The 21,134-nt window shown below is 48.6% G+C and overlaps 1 protein-coding gene across 1 annotated transcript in view; it reads left to right on the top strand.

Moving 5' to 3' along the window:
* The window catches only part of CRAMP1 (cramped chromatin regulator 1), a 57,170-nt gene that overhangs the window by 17,661 nt on the left and 18,375 nt on the right, over window positions 1-21,134 (top strand). Inside the window, exons 4-5 of the mRNA XM_024759435.1 lie at window positions 6,479-6,562; window positions 9,755-9,803. Coding sequence (XP_024615203.1) covers window positions 6,479-6,562; window positions 9,755-9,803 — 133 coding nt within the window. The remainder of the gene's footprint in view (window positions 1-6,478; window positions 6,563-9,754; window positions 9,804-21,134) is intronic.

The following is a 21,134-nucleotide window of genomic DNA, read 5'->3' on the forward strand; positions in this document are numbered from 1 at the left end:
GCACACAGGCTTCTTGGTGGCGGCAGCAGCAGCCTTAGTGTCTCATGCCTGTCTCTGGGGTCCGTGCTGTTAGCCCTGGCTCACGCCTGTCTCTGGAGCTCCTTTAAGTAGCGCTCTTAATCCTATCTCCTCGAGCACTGGGACACAAAGAGGAAAGAAAACGTCTCTTGCCTCTTCAGCAGCTCCAGACTTTTTCCTGGATTCCCTCCCGGCTAGCCGTGGTGCACTAACCCCCTGCAGGCTGTGTTCACACCGCCAACCCCATCCCGGCGCCCGAGCCTCAACCCCCAGCCCTGCCTGCCCCGGTGGGTGAGCAGGCAAGCCTCTCGGCCTGGTGAGTGCCGGTCGGCCCTGATCCTCTGTGCGGGAATCTCTCCGCTTTGCCCTCCAGCACCCCTGTTGCTGCGCTCTCCTCCGCGGCTCCAAAGCTTCCCCCCTCTGCCACCCGCAGTCTCCGCCCTCGAAGGGGCTCCTAGTGTGTGGAAACCTTTCCTTCTTCACGGCTCTCTCCCACTGGTGCAGGTCCCGTCCCTATTCTTTTGTCTCTGTTTATTCTTTTGCCCAGCCCAGGTTTTGGGAGGTCTGAGGTCTTCTGCCAGCATTCAGTAGGTGTTCTGTAGGGGTTGTTCCACGTGTAGATGTATTTCTGATGTATCTGTGGGGAGGAAGGTAATCTCCGCGTCTTACTCTTATGCCATCTTCCCCTAGATCCGTGGCTTCATCTTTAATTCATTAGTCTAGGTCATCGCCAGGTGCGGTTCTGACTTCCTGCTCAGAGCATCTCTGTCCTAAGGGGAGGAATTGCTGCCTCCTGTGTCCGCACGCCAGGAGAATCCTGTGTCTGTGTCGTTCCTGCTGCTTCTCTCGTCGATCGGTCTCTCCACATGTGTGCTTCCACTGACTGCACTGATTTCTGACACACCCTCCAAATAACATCAGTTCTGATCCAGATTAATCATGGTTGCTGTGGTCACATTACTCCCCTTTGTACCTTTGTCTGTACCCTGCAGGTGTTCTCTTGGCCAGTCAGTGTGTCCTAGCCTCCCCCCGCTGACCCATCTGGCTCTCCTGGCTGGCTTTCCCTTAGGTCGGGATGCCAGGGCCAGGGATTCCTCCTCCGGCCTTAGGAAAGCCCAGAGACAGTGATTCAAGCTGTCTTTTTCTGTAAAAGGTCAGATGGTGAATATAGATATTTTTGGCTTTGGGGTTTTATGGTCTTTATTGAAACCACTTCACTCTGCTTTCTAGCTCGTTGTGGATAATACATAGAGGAACACATGTTGCTGCATTTGCCTGTTTAAAAATAGAGCCCTTGGGCCGGATCTGGCCTGTGATTTGCTGTCCTCTGCCCTGGAGAAGTCCTTCCTCCCTGCCACCGGCCAGCACTGGGGCTCTCAGGGACTGGGAGGTCCCAGGGTCTGGTGATGGTTGTTATGGTCACTGCATTTCCCATCTGCTTCTATCTTTTTTTTTGTTTTGTTTTGTTTTTGGCCACGCCACGTGGCTTGCAGGATCTTAGTTCCCTGACCAGGGACTGAACCCGGGCCCCAGCAGTGAAAGCGCAGAGTCCTAACCACTGGACCGCCAGGGAATCCCCATCTGGTTCTGTCCTACGACACTGTCCCCTGAATGTATTTCCCTTTGAATCTTTGGGGGCACCTCTTACTCACCTGTCAGTGTTTCTGGTTCTACTCCGAGCTTCTCAGATCTGTTCTCACCACCTGGCCTGCCTTGGTCCTGCCCTAGACCAGTGCTGCTGGTCCTGCCCTTCGTAACCCAGCCTTTGAGCTGTGAGATCCACACAAAATGTTAATCTGCCTGGCTGCTCCCTTGCCTGAGCCCCCTTCCTCTGCCCCACTAGAGACCCGCACCATGACCTGTCACGGCCCCGGCAATGGAGTCACCTGCCTCCTTACCTGCACTTTCCTTCACACCTTGACTCCTGCCACACTCCTGCCACTCCCACCTGGGTCGTCCTCCCTAACCTGTTCACCAGGAATCAGCTCCTGTGTCAGTTGTCCCAGAAATCCTCCCCTGAATCCTCTCTTGTCCCCACTGCCGCCTGTGGTTGGGCACGTGGCATGCTCTTCCCTGGAGGTGCCTGTAATGCGCTTGCTCGGGTGGAGGAGAAAGCCCCAGCTCGGCGGTGGAGGCCCTGGCCCCTGTCCACCCCAACAATGCGGGGAGTGGAGGTCCGAGTCCAGGCAGCATCCTCTTCCCATTGTACCCCTCTCGCTCTGTCTCCTGACTTTTGTCTGCCTTACAAGTACTGTTTTCACACCACCTTTTCATGTCGATGTAGAATTTCTCCATGTGTTTGTTTTTTAAATGACATCTGTTTTAGTTTTTTCAGTATTAGTAAGTTTTCTTAACCTAATGCTTGGTGATCAGTTCTTTAATTAATTAGTTAATTTTTTTAAAATTTGGCTGCATCAGGTCTTAGTAGCGGCATGCGGTATCTTTCGTTGTGGTGCACGGGCTTCTTTCTGTTTGTGGCACGTGGGCTCAGTAGTTGTGGCATGGCATGTGAGATCTTAGTTCCCTGACCAGGGCTTGAGCCTGCGTCCCCTGCGTAGGAAGGTGGATTCTTAACCACTGGACCACCAGGGAAGTCCCTCCGTGTGGTGTGTGTGTATATATATATATATACATATATATATATATATATATGTATATGTATATATATATGTATATATATGTATATTTATTTATTTTTGGCTCTGTTGGGTCTTCATTTCTGTGCGAGGGCTTTTTCCAGTTTTGACGAGCGGGGGCCACTCTTCATCGTGGTCCTCTCACTGTCACGGCCTCTTGTTGTGAAGCACAGGTTCCAGATGCGCAGGCTCAGTAGCTGTGGCTCACGGGCCCAGTTGCTCCGCGGCATGTGGGATCCTCCCAGACCAGGGCTCGAACCCGTGTCCCCTGCATCGGCGGCAGATTCTCAACCACTGTGCCACCAGGGGAGCCCTCCATGTGTTTTTTATTAAATGTATTTGTTTGAGTGGAGATACTACAAATGAATACATTTTACCTTTCCTTTTGGATTTGGAAGTCACTTATAGTGTTTTTAAATAACACAGGGTGGATATCTTTATTCATATAGCACTCTTCTTCAGATAAATTCACACAATTGAGGTAAAATTATACTAACGTTACTGCTAATTGTCTCATTGTGAACATCCTGTCACAGCACTGTCTGACAACCCTCCTGGAAGGTGTGTGTCCGGCCCTCTGTCCTGGGGGTCTGTCTGCCTCTCCCCGCATTTCCCATCTGGTTCTGTCCATGACAAAGGCAGAAAGGAGTACCTGACAGATGAGTGCATGTTGCTCTGGGCAAGTCCTGTTTCATGCAAGGCCCCACGTGCAGTGCTTGCTTTCTGCTGAGTTTATGACCCCACCGAGGTTCTCTCTGGCCAGTTAAATCCTTTTGCTTCTCACGAGTCTTTTTAAGGTATCTTTCCTGCTTAAAAGCCTTCTGCTTCAGGGGCCGCCCGTCCAGCCTGACATCTTGATGAGGAAGATACAACACAAAGAGAATGGTGGCTCCAACCTCTTCTAGTGCCATATCTGTGTAGTGAGGTTGCTGCTCCTTCTAGGGACCCTGGGAAGTGGGCGCTCAGTTTCCACGCTTTGCAGCAGTCCCTCAGTCTGACCCACAAGTCTTGCTACTGGTGTGTGTGCGTGTGCATGTGCGCGTGGGCGCATGCACGTGTGCTCTCAGTGTCCATGTGGCCATGAACGTAAGCCTCTCGATGGCTGTGATGCTTTGTGGCAAGTTGGCAGCATTTTGTTCTTTGTCAGGCCGTCTCCACGGAGTCTGTTTCTGCTGGCTGTGCCCATCCTTAGCTCAGACTGTTGCTCACATCCCTAGTTGATTTGAAAATATCGACTCTGGTCCTGTCGAGTCCAGTGTGCTGTTGTTAATATCTGTCATCATCACGAACACCCTCCCTCCATCCCGGCTGGCACGCAGAAACGAGTTTTAGCTGTTTGACTCTTTCTCTGTCTTCCGCATTTCTTTTTTTTGTTGTTACATAGTCTGTTCTTTCTGAAAGTCATTCCACGAGAGCAGGTCTTTCATCTGCTTTGGCTGGTCTCGAAACACTCACTTCCAATGTGAAGACCTCAGCAACACGAGAAGAGGAAGTGGGTAGGAAGCTACCTGGAGATCAGGCGGTGGGGGGTCATTCCCGGAGCCGTGCTCTAGCACGTTCTGTGCTTTCACCGCCACCAGGCTATGGGCAGAGTGGACCACCTAGGCTCCCGGTGTGGACGTGGTGCATCGTCTGCCCTGAGGTCCAGAGGCGTGTCACAGGGCAGCCACACTAGGCTCTGTGGGACATCTAGAGTGGATGTGTCTTTCCTGGGCATTTTTGTCACCTCCCCCTGCTGGACAGCCTCCTAAACTCCCCTCCCCCACTGGAGGTATCATTCCCCTTCAGCCCTTTTTCCAACTTGGATGAAGGGTGGATGCATCAGCCGCCCTCAGTTCCACAGTTAGCTCTGCATGGTCAGCCCTGCTGGCGCCATTCTCCCTTCTCTGCAGTGTCTTCTTTTCTTAAACTTTTTTTAAAAAATTTATTTATTTTTGGCTGCGTTGGGTCTTCGTTGCTGCGCTTGGGCTTTCTCTAGTTGCAGTGAGCCGGGGCTACTCTTCATTGCAGTACACGGGCTTCTCATTGCAGTGGCTTCTCTTGTTACAGAGCATGGGCTCTAGGCACATGGGCTTCAGTAGTTGCAGCACACAGGCTCAGTAGTTGTGGCTTACAGGCTCTAGAGTGCAGGATCAGTAGTTGTGGCACATGGGCTTAGTTGCTCTGTGGCATGTGGGATCTTCCCAGACCAGGGCTCGAACCCTTGTCCCCTGCATTGGCAGGCGGATTCTTAACCACTGCGCCACCAGGGAAGCCCCTCTGTAGTGTCTTCTGCCTGACCCACATGCCCTTGGTGTCCCGGTGTGGCCCCATGGGAAGTGCCTTCTTTCTGTTGAGCCGAGGGCTGCACCGAGGTCTCTCGCTGGTCCTGATCACCTTTCAGAGCTGGTGGCAGCCGGTTGACCGTGTGAGGCCAGAGGCCTGCCCGCCTCTTGGTGCTGCACTGGTGGTCACACTGGGTTCCACGCTGTGCAGCTGTTTTGCAGCCCCTCCCCCAGCCCCGGCAACCACGGAGCCACAGATCTTTGTCTCTCCTGGACGCTTCATATCAGCGGAGTCATACAATGCGGAGCCTTTAGTGTCCGGTTTCTTTCACTGAGCATGATGTTTTCCAGGTGCTTCCAGGTTGTACGGTGTGTTAGGCTTTTGTAGGGTCCGTTCATTCCTTTCTATGGCTGAGTACTGTTCCATTGTCTGAAAGCCCACATTTGTTTATCGACTGCATAGTGGATCGTAAGGTTCCCAAGTAGTGGTCCCTGTAAGAGTCTGCTGAGACTGTCGGTCTTTCTCTCAGGAGAACCTTCGGGAATGGTTGGCGTGTGATCTTAGCAGAGCCCCAGGCTCCTCAGAGGCTATCCGAGGTTCAGAATCCTTGTTTTAGGTCATTCATTCAGAACTTTACTTTCTATTTACTAATACACTTTTCTTTTCCTTTCCTATTGTTGTAATCACACACAGCCAGATCTTTGAAAGGGGGTCTCTGGGGAGAGAACAGTTGTGAGAGGGACACATGGCAGTGGTCACTGCCCTGTGAGATGATCAGAAAGGGGCCAACTGGGCAGTAACCAGACTTACAAGGCGCCGTCAGGCTTTACACTCAAGGTAACAGTGGCTTGAGCACGTGAGGATTTCTTTCCTGGCGTCAGAGATGCCTGCAGGTAGGTGTCCAGGGCGAGCATCGGGGCCGAATCAGTCTGTTACAGAGCCTCTGGAGCCTCCCTCAGCACTTCTGCTCATACCTGGTGATGTGGTCTCCTCCAGCCACGAGCAGGCTATACATGGGCTGGCTTAACCCTGGGTGTTGCCTCCCAAATCACGCTGTGGTCTGCTGCTGACAAGCAAGGGGGCGTCTGGAGCACTCAAGCCACATTTCCTCTTCCTTCTGGCCCCAGGCCTGGGGCAAGTTGTCTGTCGTCCCAGGAGGCATGAGAGGTGGGCCTCCTTGGTTCCAGTGCTGCCAGCCCCTCATTGAGCTTGGGTGGGTTCTGTGCACAGAGAAGGTGGTCCTGACCCTCCTCAGCCTCGCGGGAGCCGGCCATGCTGGACGTCCTGTTTTCCTCTCTGGGGAAATTGCTCTGCCTGTTACGACTAGTTTTCTAAACCACCCCCTTTTTCTCTTTTAACTTTTTATTTTGAAAATTGCAAAAACAGCACCATGTTGCCGTGTACTCTGCCCAGTATCCCCTGATGTTAACGCCCCATGGTCCATGGTGCAGTGGTCAAAGCCAAGAAGTGTCCCCCAGCACCCTGGTGTGCACAAGCTGGGCAAGCCCCGCACATCTGTGTTTTCTCCTTCTAAAGCCGCAACCTTTCCTCAATTTCAGTGTTCTCTCGCGGGCTGAAGAAGTCGTCCCAGGAGCTGTATGGCCTGATCTGCTATGGGGAGCTGCGCAAGAAGATCGGGGGCTGTGAGTACCCTTTGTTCATGGGTGGCCTCCTCCCGGCAGGGCCTGCCTGCTATCCTCTTACAGTTGGAGTTTTAGTACTGGGGGCTCTTCTGTTTTCTCTCCGACTTACATTTTGAAAACATTTTAACGCACAGAACGTTTTAATATACCGAAAAATCGAAGGAGAATGTAACAACCCCCACATACCATCATTTAGATTCATGGGTCCTGAACCTTGGCCTTGTTTGTGTTACTGTCTCTCCCGTTCCTGTCCCTCCTCCACACACTTGCATTTTTTCTTGCTCAGCTGTGTGACTGTAAGTTGCACCCGTCTGAGCCCCCTCTAAACCCCTCAGCCATTGGCCCTAGTGAACAACGACATTCTCCTGCATGCCCAGCAAGCACATTTAAGATTTATCAAGTGGGTACCACAGCCTCACCTGGTATCCTGCCCAAACTCAGATCTCCCAGTGCGTCCCACCATGCCAGGCAGGGCATGCCTATCGGGAACAGTGCCCACTCACAGCTGCTGTGTCTCTTGAGTCTTGACCTAGAACAGCCCCCACTTTCTGGCCTTTCCCGACCCTGGTACACTGAAGGGTCTAGGCCCCTCCCTTTGCCTTGCTCTGAGCATCTCCTTGTAACTAGATTCCTTTTAGATGCACAGGTGCTCTGGCCTCCACATGTGACCACAGAGAAGAGGCCTCAGCCTCGCCTCTCCAGCCCCCAGTTGTCCGCCTGTCACGTGGGTTGGAAGGGCACACACCCGCAGGGCCACTCTGAAGTTTAAATGAGACACTATGAGATGATTGTAAGCTGTCACCTAACACGTCATAGCCGGGCAGGAGGGCGGGCAGGGCGGGCATTCCCTGGGTGACCCGCCCTTCCTGAAACAGGCAAGAAGTCCAGGAGTCTCCGAAGGAAGGGACAGGCGGCCTGGCTCCCCACCCCATGCTCCTGCAGGCTGACGACTTACTTAAAAAAACCCCCGGCTCCTGCTTTGAGTGCTGTTGAGGGGGGCTCTGGGGCCCCACCCCCTGGAATCCCTGCTTCCTTGTCCATCCTCCTCTCTGACCTTGACCTAAAATACTCCTGGTCCTGGCAACATGCTGGGGCCCCGTCCTCCATCTCCCACATCCCAGCATCCCAGCCTGAGTGCTCCCCACAGGAGGCAGGCCTCATCCTCTTGTCAGCTTCCTGTTACCCTTGGGATGTCACCTGGGTCCCCCAACCCAAGGGGCCTCTGCACTTGGACTTCAGCGCGTCTTCCTGCCTGGCGTCCCCTCCAGCTCATCTGCTCCTGCTGGTGACACCTGGTTGGTCCCTCTTGGTCCAGCAGCACTCAAGTGCACGTGTACACACATATGCACACACACACACACATGCATGCACGCACATCCCCGTGAGGCCCCACCTGGGCTTGGGGCTCCCAAAGCTGCTTCACAGCACTCCACCCTGGTGGGGCCCTCATTCTGAGCCCCCACTGCACCCACCCACTGATCCACCTGCTGGGACACTATTGTGTATTTTGGTGAAGGTTTGTTGGGGAAGGAGCTCGCTGGGATGGGCAGTTGTCTGCGTGCCCTGCACACAGTGGTAGCCTTTTCTGGGCTACTGGGAACACGTGTCTGAGCTCCAGTGGTCAGAGCGTGCTCTTTGTTAACATACTTTTTGTAACTGAGGTCTCCAGACATCCGATTCTTAAGACATAGACTGAGTCTTTGCTTGGTTCCTGGTCCTTTGACACACCTCACCTTGTGTCACAGCAGCTGCGTGAGCTGGGCGGCGTTCCCCCTTGAAAAGGGCCTGAGGACCCTCAGTTTTGATGGAAACGGATGACCATTCAAGCCTCCTGGGCTATTGAGTGACAAGTCACACTTTGCCCCAGGCCTGGTGCCATGTGGGTATCAGGACAGGCCGGGGAAGACCTTGGCTGTCTGCAGTCCTCACCAGTTGGTTGAAATGGCTTCTCTTCAAAGGGAGGTTGCTTACATGGTGCTCCCATCTGGTGACTTGAACCCCGAAGTTGTGGTGGTCCCACCCTCCGGGCCTTCTGTCTGTCACTCTGTCCCTCCAGGCTGCCGGATGCAGGACCTGTGAGCCCTTCCCTCCCCTTTGGTCTCAGCTCACAGGTCCATGAACGTCCCCGACAGGCTGGCTCTCGTGTCACATGCTCACACATAGCCCCAGCGGTCACTTACGCTGACTGTGCTTGTGTGGTCCATGCTGTTGGAGGGCAGGGTTGCATCTGGCTTGTTTAGGGATGGGGTCTGCGTTTGCCCTCCCTGGTGCCAAGCACTATTTCCTGAAGATCCGTTTCCATCTGGCACATGTCCCTTCAGCCTGCTGGGCTTCCTTCAGGCTTTCTCACCATGCCTCTGTGCCGGCTGTGAATTCTTTCCATTATCATTTATCTGAAAAGTCTTTATTTCATCTTTGTTCTTAAAAGGTATTTTTGCCGGATGTGGGATTTTGATGACAGTTTTTTCTTCATGGCTGAGAGGTCACTGGCCATTTATGTCCTTTCTCCTCTGTAGGGGATGCGTTGTTTTTCTCCGCCTGCTTTTAAGGTTTTGTCCTTGTCTTTGGTTTTCAGCCTGGCTGCGTGTTTGTGGCCCGTTGTGTTTTATTCCCCAAATATTCAGCAGGGTTCAAAGAATCTCACAGTGGCCTGCACATATGTACCACCTCCATCCTCCTTTTACCTGATTACTACACTTCTATCTCGCATGTCCTGAGGGCAGCAATGAGTGGGGGGTGGGGCAGAGGAAAGGAGCGTCTGCTCTAGTAAACACGCAGGGTGTCAGTCCGTAGTTCAGAGCTGACGGAGGCGGGCCCACAGGTAACCCAGGAGCCACGCAGGACAAGAGTGCGTGGGGCAAGGTGGGCCCGGAGAAAGGGGAGTCTCTGACTGGGGCAGTCCAGCGTGGCAGGGGGGCTGGGGCGGGGGTTTGGAGGCGTGATGAGCTGTGCAGAGGTGGGAGTGGTCCCCTCCCCGAGGATGTCCAGGTGGGCAAAGACAGTGCTCTCAGCACAGGTGACGTGTGCAGGCCCTGGGGGAGGGCCTGCAGCTAACATGGGGTCTTAACTGTGGAAGACCTTTACTACCCCATTGAGTGGTTTGGAGTCTGCGTTGGAGATTATTATGTGGGGTCTTGCTGGGCTTCGCTCCTGACTACTTGATGTTCACGTGTGTTTGTTTTTCCATCAAAGGCATGGACGACAAGAACGCCACAAAACTGAATGAGCTCATTCAGGCTGGGTGAGTAGAGCTGTGTGTGAGGCAGGCCGGCTCCTTGTGGGAATTTGCACTTTTCTCTCAAATATAGACCTCGAAATATGTGCAGTTTTCTCCCCTTTTCTCAGTGAGGACCATTAAATCCTGAAGTCCTCAGAGTTAGCCCTGACACCCTCACAGTTAAGCATCTGCCCGTGAGGAGGTGGCCAGCCCGGGGAACTGATTGACCTGCCCCCAGCTTCTCCCCGTCCTGGGGGCCCCGTCCTTGTTCTTCTGCGGGTCTCCACTCAGCCCTCACCTTCTCACTGTCTCACTCTTTTCCTCAACATTGTACATTTCATGGTGTGGGGGTCTCCTTTGCTTCTAGAAGGCCTGCCCTCCCGGCCTTCCTGGTGCATGTTTATGGTCCTCCCGCGCTTCCTCTGCCTGCCGTTCCTCCTTGTGCCTCTCGAGGTCAAGCTGAGTCTGACTCTGTTCTGCTCTCACACTCCTGGCCTCCCGATCACACAAAACCACTGGGAACCCCCACGCAGCTCTGACCTGACTGCTGTGACCGTTTCTGCCCCAGAGAGGCCGTACCAGGACTTGCTGCATGGAAAAGCCACAGTGCCCTGTCCTTGAGTTGCCCAGTGGCCCTTTGGCTTGCCTGCTGCCCCCTGCACTCTGACAGCCTTGCTAGTAGGTCCCTGGGCACCAGCCAGGTGTCTGACCCTGAGCTTCTCTCCAGCTTCCGGAACCGCCCTCCTGGGGCTGTCTCGGCACTGCCCCCAGGCTCTCCTGTCCCTGCACCCTCTCCTTTGGCTACTTTAACTCTTCTCAGGGCCTCTGTTACCTTTTCTGGGTGAAGGATCCCAGATCTGACTTGTCCCCCATTTCTCTGCCTCGACGTACAAGTCCCATTAACGGCCTGGATGTTTCCTGTGTTCCAGCTGGAAGCCTCCAGCATCTCTTCCTGGGAAGGATGCCCCCGACCTTGCACTCTGAGGGTCTCTCAGTCAGCGCCTCTCACTCTTCTCTGCAAGTAGTTGGAAGCATGGCAGGCGGGCCTGTCCGTCTCTCGCAGCCCTTTGCCTCTCTCATGGCTGCTGTGGCCTAGTCCCTCAGCACTGTAGCTGTGCTGGACTCCACGTCACAGCCTGACCATCCCCCATTACATGGTCTGGATTTCTCACCCGGTGTGGGGTCCTCATTGGCAGCCACCCTGTCCCTCCCACTCACCCCATCAGAGCCTCTGCGCTCCCACGTGGACCTTTCCACTCCTCATCTTAGATGGACCCGCCCGCCATCCCCAGGCCCCTGCTGCTCGATGGCCAGCTGTCCTGTAGGTCGAGCCATCCCTGGGAAGTTTCCCTGGCCTCTGCTACATCAGCAGGACGTTGTCTTGCACCCTAGTTGTTTTCCTCCCTCGGCCTGGTGTTGGACGACCAGCGAGCCCCCATCCCTCAGGTTGAGTCCCTGCCAGGTTGACTGTGTGCATTTCTGCTTTGGCTCCAGCCCAGTGTCTGACCTTACAGAGGCTCATGTTGGACCCTCCAGGCTCTGTGTCTATGAACTACCATCAGTTTGGAGCCAGGCCTGAGAGTGACTAGGTTGTACGTATCACTGCCATGTGAAAGAGCAATGATTCTCCCCAGCGGCCGAGGAGTGAAGGTGGCCTGGCCAGCTGGTACCACTGGGCACATGGAGCCTCCCAGAGGTGTGGGGGGTGGTCAGAGGCAAGTAGGAAGAGAGGCCACCAGCCTTAGCCCTGGGGGTTGTCTATTGCACCTCCCTATTCACCTGCTGCAGCTTTAGCATCTGGCTTTCCTTCCTACCCTCACACCTGCCCTGTGCCCATCAGGTGGAAGCTATGTTTGCTCCAGGGTCTGAGATGTTCGAGCAGTGTTGTGCATACACGCCTTTCCCGGAATGTCATCTCAGTGAGGTTGTACTGTGTGTGGCCTTCCAAGGTTGGCATCTTCCACTCAGCAGTACATCCTGAGATTTGTCCATGTGGCTGCGTGGGTCTGTGGTCCATGCCTCTGTGGAGTAGTGTCCCTAGTATGGCTGTTCTGTGGTCTGTTGATCCAACCCCCAGTGAGGGACACAGGCTGTTTGCAGAGAGTAAATGACTCGGCATTGGCCTCCAGCTTTTTGTGTCATCTTGCCTGAGCAAATCCCCAGGGGAGGAGGTGGTGAGCACATGCAGACTTTATAAGGAGCTGCCAGCCTGCTTTCCAGGTGGGGTTCCAGGTGCTCCCCACACTTGGTGTGTTTAGTCTGTTCTTCACCCAGTGGTGAAGGGGTGTCTCATTGTGGTTTTGACTTCGTTTCCCTGAGGACTAGTGATGTTGAACACCATTGTTATGCTCATTGGCCATCTGTGTATCTTCTTTGGTGAGGTGCCTCTTCAAATCTTGTGCCCATTGCGTTTAGAGTGTCCTTTATATATTCCAGACACAAACCTTTTGTCAGGTAGTCGATTTGCCAATCTTTCCTCCCAGTCTGTGGCCCGCCTTCTCACTCTCTTTAGCAGTGTCCTTCACGGGGTAGACGTTTTCAGCTGTGATGAAGTCCAGTTTGTCATCTTTTTCATTTATGGATTGTGCTTTCAGTGTCACATCTAAGAAGTCATTGCTTAACTTGAGGTCATGAAGTTTTTTCCTATGTTTTCTTCTAAAAGTTTTATGGTCTGACATATAAATCCACAATCCCCTCTGAATTAACTTTTATACACGATGTGATGTTTATGCCAAGGTTCAGTTTGTGGCCTGTGGGTGTCCGGTTGTTTTGGCCCCCTCTGCTGGAGGGTCCATCCTTCCTCCATTAGCTGCTTTTTCACCTTCATCTCAGGTCTGTTGACTGTGCTATGTGGGTCTATTTCCAGACTTGAAATTCTGTTCCGTTGATTTACTGTGTGTTCTTTCGCCAACACATCATCAGTTTTTAAGAACAAAGCAAAAGGCCTGTAAAAGTGAGACAGAGGTGGGGGAAATTAGTAAGGTGCCTGTGGAAAAGTACTCCTTGACTTAAGATCAAAAAGCATTGAGTATTTAACTAACTTCCTGTTCCTGCCTCTCATGCAGACCTTTTCCAGTTAACTGTCAATCTCCCTTTGTTATAAAACGGTAGAATTGGATTAAGGAGTAAATGAATTGAGAAAAGCTCTAAAGTTGAATCTTACTACATTGGTCACAGACCCAGCAGCATAGAACTTAGCACATGCTTATTAGATTTATCAAGTAACTTTGCAGAGAAGAAAATGAGCCTCATATCAGAAAGGAAAGCCTGACTCCCATGCACATAGAGGGATTACTCTGTTGCCTGTTTTGTGACACTAGTGGAGGATTCAAATAGGACCCTCCGCATTGTTCCATCAGACAGAGGGCAGGACCTGATTCTCCTGCAGGTGCACCTCTGCAGCCTGGGCTGGGGCCAGGCTTCACCTATGCCGGCTCCAGTCTCAGGCTGCTCATAGAACTTCCATTTGTGAGAAAGGGAAGGGGCTCGTAACCTCGGAATGGTTCTCTACATAAAGCAAGGGCTGTTCAGTTTCACTAAAAAAAAAAAAAGGAAGTCACAAAACAGTTTAACGGAAAATGTGGTTATCACAAACACAAGTGCCACGTGACACGGCTCCCCCTGCTCTTTAAATCTTTCCTGCTACTGTTGTGTTTTGTTTGAGATGGATGGCAGAAACATCCACTTGTTCCCAGCACCCTTCATTGGAGGCGATTAAGAACTGACTTGATGTTCCTGGTTCCCACTCCTGCACCCCCACTCCAGCCTCATCAGCACATCCCTGGGAGCGCTCTGCTGCCTGTATTTCCCCAGGGTTGAGGTGGTTAAGACTCAAGCACTTGGTCTCAGTGGAGGCCTTGGTCCCTGCAGACTCCCATCCTCTCTGAATCTCCCCTCCTAACACAATGGCAGGGGAGCTGGCTTCCTGGAGTTTTCTTGTCCAGATAACTGGAGAAATATAAGTAAAATGAAAAAGCAGGGAAACTACTCCCAGTTAAAAGAACAAGAGGATAGAGAAGGGGCATCCGACAGCGACAGAGGTTCTGATAAGACTGAGGACCAGAGAGGGAATGTGATCTCCCCAAAGTCATGTACTGATTGGTAGAGCTGGACAAGAACCTACGTCTGTAACTGAAGAGACCAGGGATCTTTCTGTTATACTCTTGGGAACCAGACGCTAAGATCTTTGCAAATTATCTTGTGGGAAAAATGCCTAAAGTCAGAAGAAGCTGGAAAGCTCCCCTAGATGACTGGGAGTTGATGGAGCCAACATTGGATGAATTAGATCAAAAGATGAGAGAAGCTGAAACAGAACCTCATGAGGAAAAGAGGAAAGTGGAATCTCTGTGGCCCATCTTCAAGATCCACTACCAGAAAACCCACTATATTTTTGATCTCTTCTAAAAGCGGAAAGCCATAAAAAGAACTATATGAGTATTGTATCAAAGAAGGCTATGCAGGTAAAACCTAATCGCAGAACGGAAAAAGCAGGTGTATGAGAAATCATGCTGCCTGAGGTGCATTCAGACATGGAACACCGATTTGGGGACAAACTGCGTTTGTCAGTGGACCGGATCATCAAGTGCATGCTCTGTGGCTGCTGGGCCTGCTCTGGCAGAGGCCCTTGGGCCCCCTGACCCTACTCCGCCCTGGACTTTGGACTGCGCAGGTTTCTGCATGTCAAGCCACCCCTTTCCTGGGAACAGCTGTTCCTGCAGAGTGGTGCCCACGTATGAAGGTTTCATGTTCATCAGCTGTGATTTGTAGAAATAAGACTTTTAAATCTTTAAAAAAATAAATAAAGTAAAAGAACAAGAGAAATCCTCTGAGAGAACAAATGATGAAACAGATCTCTCTAGTCTACCAAACCCTGAGCTCAAAAAGGAGGTAATAAAAATGCTGAAGGAATTAAGAAAGACTGTTGTTAGAAATGTAGATCACTGTCATAAGGATCTAGAAAGTATAAAGAGGAACCAGTCAAAATCAGACAACTCAATTACCAAGATGAAAACTGAGCTAAAGACAGTAAATAGCAAACTAAATAATGTAGAAGAATGAATAAGTGATCTGGAAGATAGAATAACAGAAATCACCCAATCAAAACAGCAGACAGACAAATGAAAAAAAATGAAAGCAACATATGAGATCTATGGATTAATATAAAGTGTGCCAGTCTACACATAAAAGGAATTCCAGAAGGAGAAGAAAGAAAAAAGGGGATCAAAAATGTATTTGAAGAGATTATAGCTGAAAACTTCCCAAACCTAAAGAAGGAAACATATCAAGGGACAGGAAGCACAGAGGGTCCAAAACAGTATGAACCCAAACAGACCTACTCTAAGACATATCATAGTTAAAATGACAAAAGTTAAAGAGGGTGCTTCCCTGGTGGCGCAGTGGTTGAGAGTCCGCCTGCCGATGCAGGGGACACGGGTTTGTGCCCCGGTCTGGGAGGATCCCACATGCCACGGAGCGGCTGGGCCTGTGAGCCATGGTCGCTAAGGCTGCGCGTCCGGAGCCTGTGCTCTGCAACGGGAGAGGCCACAACAGTGAGAGGCCCACGTACCGCAAAAAAAAAAAAAAGTTAAAGAGAGGATTGTAAAGACAGCAAGAGAAAAACAGTTACAAAGGAACCCACATAAGGCTATCAGCTGATTTCTCTACAGAAATTTTTAAAGGCCAGAAGGGAGTGGCAAGATAAATTCAAAGTCTTGAAAGGGAAAAACCTGCAACCAGGGATACTCTACCCAGCAGGATTATCATTTAGAACTGAAGGAGAGATAAAGAATTTCTCAGACAAGCAAAAACTAAAGGAATACAGCAATACTAAACTTATCCTAAAAAGAATATTGAAAGGTCTTCTCTAAATAAAAGAGAAACAAGAATCTATAGGAAAGGGAAACATCACAGTAGGAAAGGGAAATACATAAAAGGATTGAAGGTCACTTTAAATAAGCTAGTACATAGATTATTATTTATTTTTTTAAAGCTGTTTGGTTCCCTAACTCCACAGCAAGTTTATCCTATTATATATATATATATTTAAATTTTATTTATTTATTTATGTATTTATCTCTGCCTGTGTTGGGTCTTTGTTGCTGCATGCAGGCTTTCTTTAGTTGTGGTGAGCGGGGGCCACTCTTCGTTGTGGTGCACGGGCTTCTCATTGTGGTGGCTTCTCTTGTTGTGGAGCACAGGCTCTGGGTGCACGGGCTTCAGTAGTTGCGGCACACGGGCTCTAGAGCGCAGGCTCAGTAGTTGTGGCGCACAGGCTTTGTTGCTCTGTGACATGTGAGGTCTTCTTGTTTCAGGCTCAATCCCATTTCCCCTGCATTGTCAGGCGGATTCTTAATTACTGTGCCACCAGGGAAGTCCCACCAGCACATAGATTTAAAAATAATAAAAAAAATCTATGAAAGCGATTATAACTACAATGAACAGCAAAAGGATAAACACGAAGATGTAAAATAAGACCTCACAATCACAAAATATGGGGGAGGAAATTAAGAAAATGCAGATCTTTTAGAATGTGTTTGAGCTTCTATGACTACCAGTTTAAAGCAAGTAGATACAGTTATGGGTTAACATACTTGAAAACCAGGGTAACCACAAATCAAAAACATGCAGTATATTCACAAAAACCGAACAGAAAGGAACTCAAGAATGATACAAAAGAAAACCATCAAGCCACAAAAGGAAAAACGAAAAGAAGAAAAGAACAAAGAAATACAAAGTCAACTGGAAAACACTGTTTAAAATGGAAATCAATACATACTTGTCAGTAATTACTTTAAATGTCAATGGACTAAATGTTCTGATCAAAAGACACAGAGTGGCAGATTGGATAGTAAAACAAGAACCTACAACAGACTGCCCACTTTAGAGAGAAAGACACGTTATAGATTGAAAGTGAGGGAATGGAAAAAGATATTTCATGCAAATGACAAGAAAGCAGGGATAGCAATACTCAGACAAAATAGACTTTAAAACAAAGGCCATAGGGAATTCCCTGGCTGTCCATTGGTTAGGACTCAGTGCTTTCACTGCTGTGGCCCAGGTTCAATCCCTGGTTGAGGAACTAAGATGCCACATGGCGCAGCCAAAAAAAAAAAAAAAAAGACCATAAAGAGAGAGAAAGAAGGACACTATATAGCAGTAAAAGGATCAGTTCGAGAAGGAGATCTCACAGTCATTAACATATGTATGCACCTAATATAGGAGCACCTGTATACATAAAACAAATACTAACAGACACAAAGGGAGAAATTAATGGGAGTACAATAATAGTAGGAGACTTTAACACCCCACTGACATCAACGGACAGATCTTCCAGACAGAAAATCAGTGAGGCAACAGAGATCCTAAATGACACAGTAGAACAGTTAGACTTGATTGATATCTATAGGACATTACATTTTAAAAAACCGAGAATATACATTCTTTTTAAGTGTACATGGAACATTCTCTAGGGTAGACCACATAGTAGGACACAAAACAAACCTCAACAAATTTAAGAGAATAGAAATTATTTCAGGCATCTTTTCTGACCACAACAGCATGAAATAGAAATCAACCACAGGAAGAGAAATGAGAAAAAAAATATTACACAGAGACTAAAGAACATGCTGTGAAATAACAAGTGGGTCAGTGATGAAATCAAAGAGGAAAAACAAAAAAACAATTTAAAAAACCCTCAAGGCAATGAAAACACAGCCATACAAAATCTATAGCAAAAGCAGTCCTGAAAAGTTCATAGTGATACAGGCTTTCCTCAAAAAACAAGAAAAATCCCAAGTAAACCTAACCTACCACCTAAAAGAATTAGAAAAAGAAGAACAAACAAAAGCTAAAGTCAGTAGAAGGAAGGAATAATAAAGATCAGAGAGGAAGTAAATAGAGATTTAAAAATAGAAAAAAAGTCAGTAAAACCAAGAGCTGTTTTTTTTTTTAAAGGACAAACAAGATTGACAAACCTCTGGCAGGCTCACCAAGAAGAAAAGAGAGGGGAGCCAAATAAAATAAGAAATGAAAGAGGAGAAATAACAACTGATATCTCAGAAATATAAAAAATCATTTAAAAATATTATGGGGCTTCCCTGGTGGCACAGTGGTTGAGAGTCCGCTTGCCGATGCGGGGGACACGGGTTCGTGCCCCGGTCCGGGAGGATCCCATATGCCGCGGAGCGGCTGGGCCCGTGAGCCAACAGTACATTCCAACAAAATGGACAACCTAGAAGAAATGGACAAGTTTCTAGGTATACATAGCCCACCAAAACTGAATCAAGAAGAAACAGATAATTTGAACAGACCAATCACTGGAAATGAAATAGAATCTGTAATAAAAATGCTCCCTCAAAACAAAAGTGCAGGACCAGATGGCTTCACTGGGGGATTCTACCAAACATACAAAGAACTTAGACCTATTCTTCTCAAATGCTTCTAAAAGATTGAAGAGGGAACACTTCCAAAGTCAATCTATGAAGCCACCATCACCCTGATACCAAAACCAGACAAAGACACTACCAAAAAAGAAAATTACAGGCCAGTATCTTTGACAAATTTAGATGCAAAAACTCTCAGCAAAATATGAGCAAACTGAATCCAGCAACACATAAAAAAGATCATACATCACCATCAAGTTCGATTCATCCCAGGGTCACAGGATGGTTCAACATATGCGAATCAGTCAGTGCGATTCACCACATCAACAAAAGAAAAGGCAAAAACCACATGATCATCTCACTAGATGGCAAAAAAAGCATTTGACTGTCACCAAAGTGGGTATAGAGGGAACATATCTCAACATAATAAAAACCATTTATGACAAACCCACAGCCAGCATAATACCAAATGACAAAAAGCTGAATGCCTTTCCACTAAATTCTGGAACAAGACAAGGATGCCCACTCTCACCACTTCTACTTAACATAGTATTGTAAGTCCTAGCCACAGCAATTGGACAAGAAAAAGAAATAAAAGGTATCCAGATTAGAAGAGGTAAAATTATCATTATATGCAGATGACGTGATTCTCTGTGTAGAAAACCCTAAAGGCTCAGCACAAAAACTATTAGAACTGATAAATGAATTCAGTAAGGTAGCAGGATACAAGATTAATATACAGAAATCTGTTGCATTTCTTTACCCTAACAATGAAAAATCAGAAAGAGAAAGTTTAAAAAAAAAAATCCTGTTTAAAATCACACCCCTCCCACCAAAAAAAAATAAAACAACTTAGGAATAAACCTGACCAAGGAGGTGAAAAACTTATATGTTGAAAACTATAAAACACTGATAAAGCAAATAAAAAATGATTCAAGAAAATGGAAAGTTATCCCATGCTCTTGGATTGGAAGAATTAATATAGTTAAAATGGCCATACTGTGCAAACCAATCTATAGATTTATTGTGATCCCTATCAAATTACCCACGACATTTTTCACAGAGCTAGAACAAATAATCCTAAAATTTACATGGAACCACAAAAGACCCAGAGTTGCCAAAGCAATCCTGAGGAAAAAGAACAAAGCTGGAGGCATAACTCTTCCAGACTTCAGACAATACTACAGAGCTACAGTAATCAAAACAGTGTAGTATTGGCACAAAAGCAGACATATAGATCAATGGAATAGAATGGAGAGCCTATAAGTAAACCCACACACCTATGGTCAATTAATCTTTGACAAAAGAGGCAAGAATATGCAATAGAGAAAAGACAGTCTCTATAGCAAGTGGTGTTGGGAAAGCTGGACAGCCGCATGTAAATCAATGAAGTTAGAACACTCCCTCCCACCATACACAAAAACAAATTCAAAATGGCTTAAAAACTTAAATATGGGCTTCCCTGGTGGCACAATGGTTGAGAGTCCACCTGCCGATTCAGGGGACATGGGTTCATGCCCCGGTCTGGGAGGATCCCACATGCCGTGGAGTGGCTGGGCCCGTGAGCTATGGCCGCTGAGCCTGTGCGTCCGGAGCCTGTGCTCCGCAACGGGTGAGGCCACAACAGTGAGAGGCCCGCGTACCACAAAAACAAAACAAAACAAAACAAAAAAAACTTAAATATAAGATACGACACCATAAAACTCCTAGAAGAGAACATAGACAAAACATTCTCTGACATATGTGGAATCTAAAAAATATTACGAATGAACTTACTTACAATACAGAAACAGACTCACAGACATAGAAAACAAACTTATGGTTACCAGAGGCAGGGGGGTGAGGTGGAGGGATAAATTAAGAGTTTGGGATTAACAGATCCACATTACCATATATAAAGTAGAGAAGGGTTTACTGTGTAGCAGAGGGAACTATATTCAGTATCTTATAATATTGAAATATACTCTAAGAATCAATAAAGGATGTATATGTGTATAACAGAATCACTTGGCTATACATCTGAAACTAACACAATATTGTAATTCGATTTTTAAAAAACAGGTAAAAAACAAAGCAGGGTCATAAAAACAATATAGACGGACCTTGAACCTTTCGTAAAACATAAACTTAGGTTTGTTCACCAACCATTTGGCGGCTGGCCAACACCTTTTCTTGGTGGCTTGCTCCTCGGAGTTCTGTCGTGTTTTTATTTGGAAGCTCTAGCCAAGATGCATCATTTGTGATTTCCTGTTTTCAAGTGGAACAAGAATGTAGGCTCTCAAAGCAGTGGGACTGCAAGGTCCTTCCCTGTCATTTTTCATAGTTGTCTTGCTCACACTTAATTTGTCTGCCATCTTTTAAAAACAATCTACCTTTATTATTCCCAAAGCACTCCAAATGTGTTTCTTAGAGGGAGCTATTTTTTATGGTTTTCATATTCCTTTCATTAGTTAGTAGTAGTATTTCTTTAATTTATGTAATCCTAACATTATATAAGTTACTGTCACAGCAGTATTCAGGTAGAGTGTCACCCATATCTGTGGCCCTGCCTGCAGATCAGTGTGGGGAGCACAAGCATGTTGCACTCATGCCTGCTGGCCTCCAATGTCCCGTCCTCTCTGGGCCCCCCTAGTGTGGTTTGCAGAGGGACTGACTAGGGAATGTCACTGACCTGCAGAGGTGGTCACCTAGGGGCGGGTTGAGAGGTCGTGTAGAGGTGGGTGAGCCCTTCTGCTCTGGGGACCTGGAGGAGGGGAAGGGGCATTCCTTCTGACATCCGATTGGGGCTCCAGTGAGAGGGCTCTCGGGGTCACCAGGCAGGAGGGCAGGGTACATCCTGAACAGCAGGTGCCCTCTTTGCAGCATGACATGTGCTCGGGAAGGTCCAGAGTCAGCTCTGTCGTTTGTCATGCGCATCTGCCTACGATTCCAGGAGCTTCTTGGGGACGTGTGGGGCCCCCTCGTGGGGCCGAGC

The sequence above is a fragment of the Neophocaena asiaeorientalis genome, unplaced genomic scaffold, assembly GCF_003031525.2.
Source record: "Neophocaena asiaeorientalis asiaeorientalis breed wild unplaced genomic scaffold, Neophocaena_asiaeorientalis_V1.1 scaffold254, whole genome shotgun sequence".
Lineage (NCBI taxonomy): Eukaryota > Metazoa > Chordata > Mammalia > Artiodactyla > Phocoenidae > Neophocaena > Neophocaena asiaeorientalis.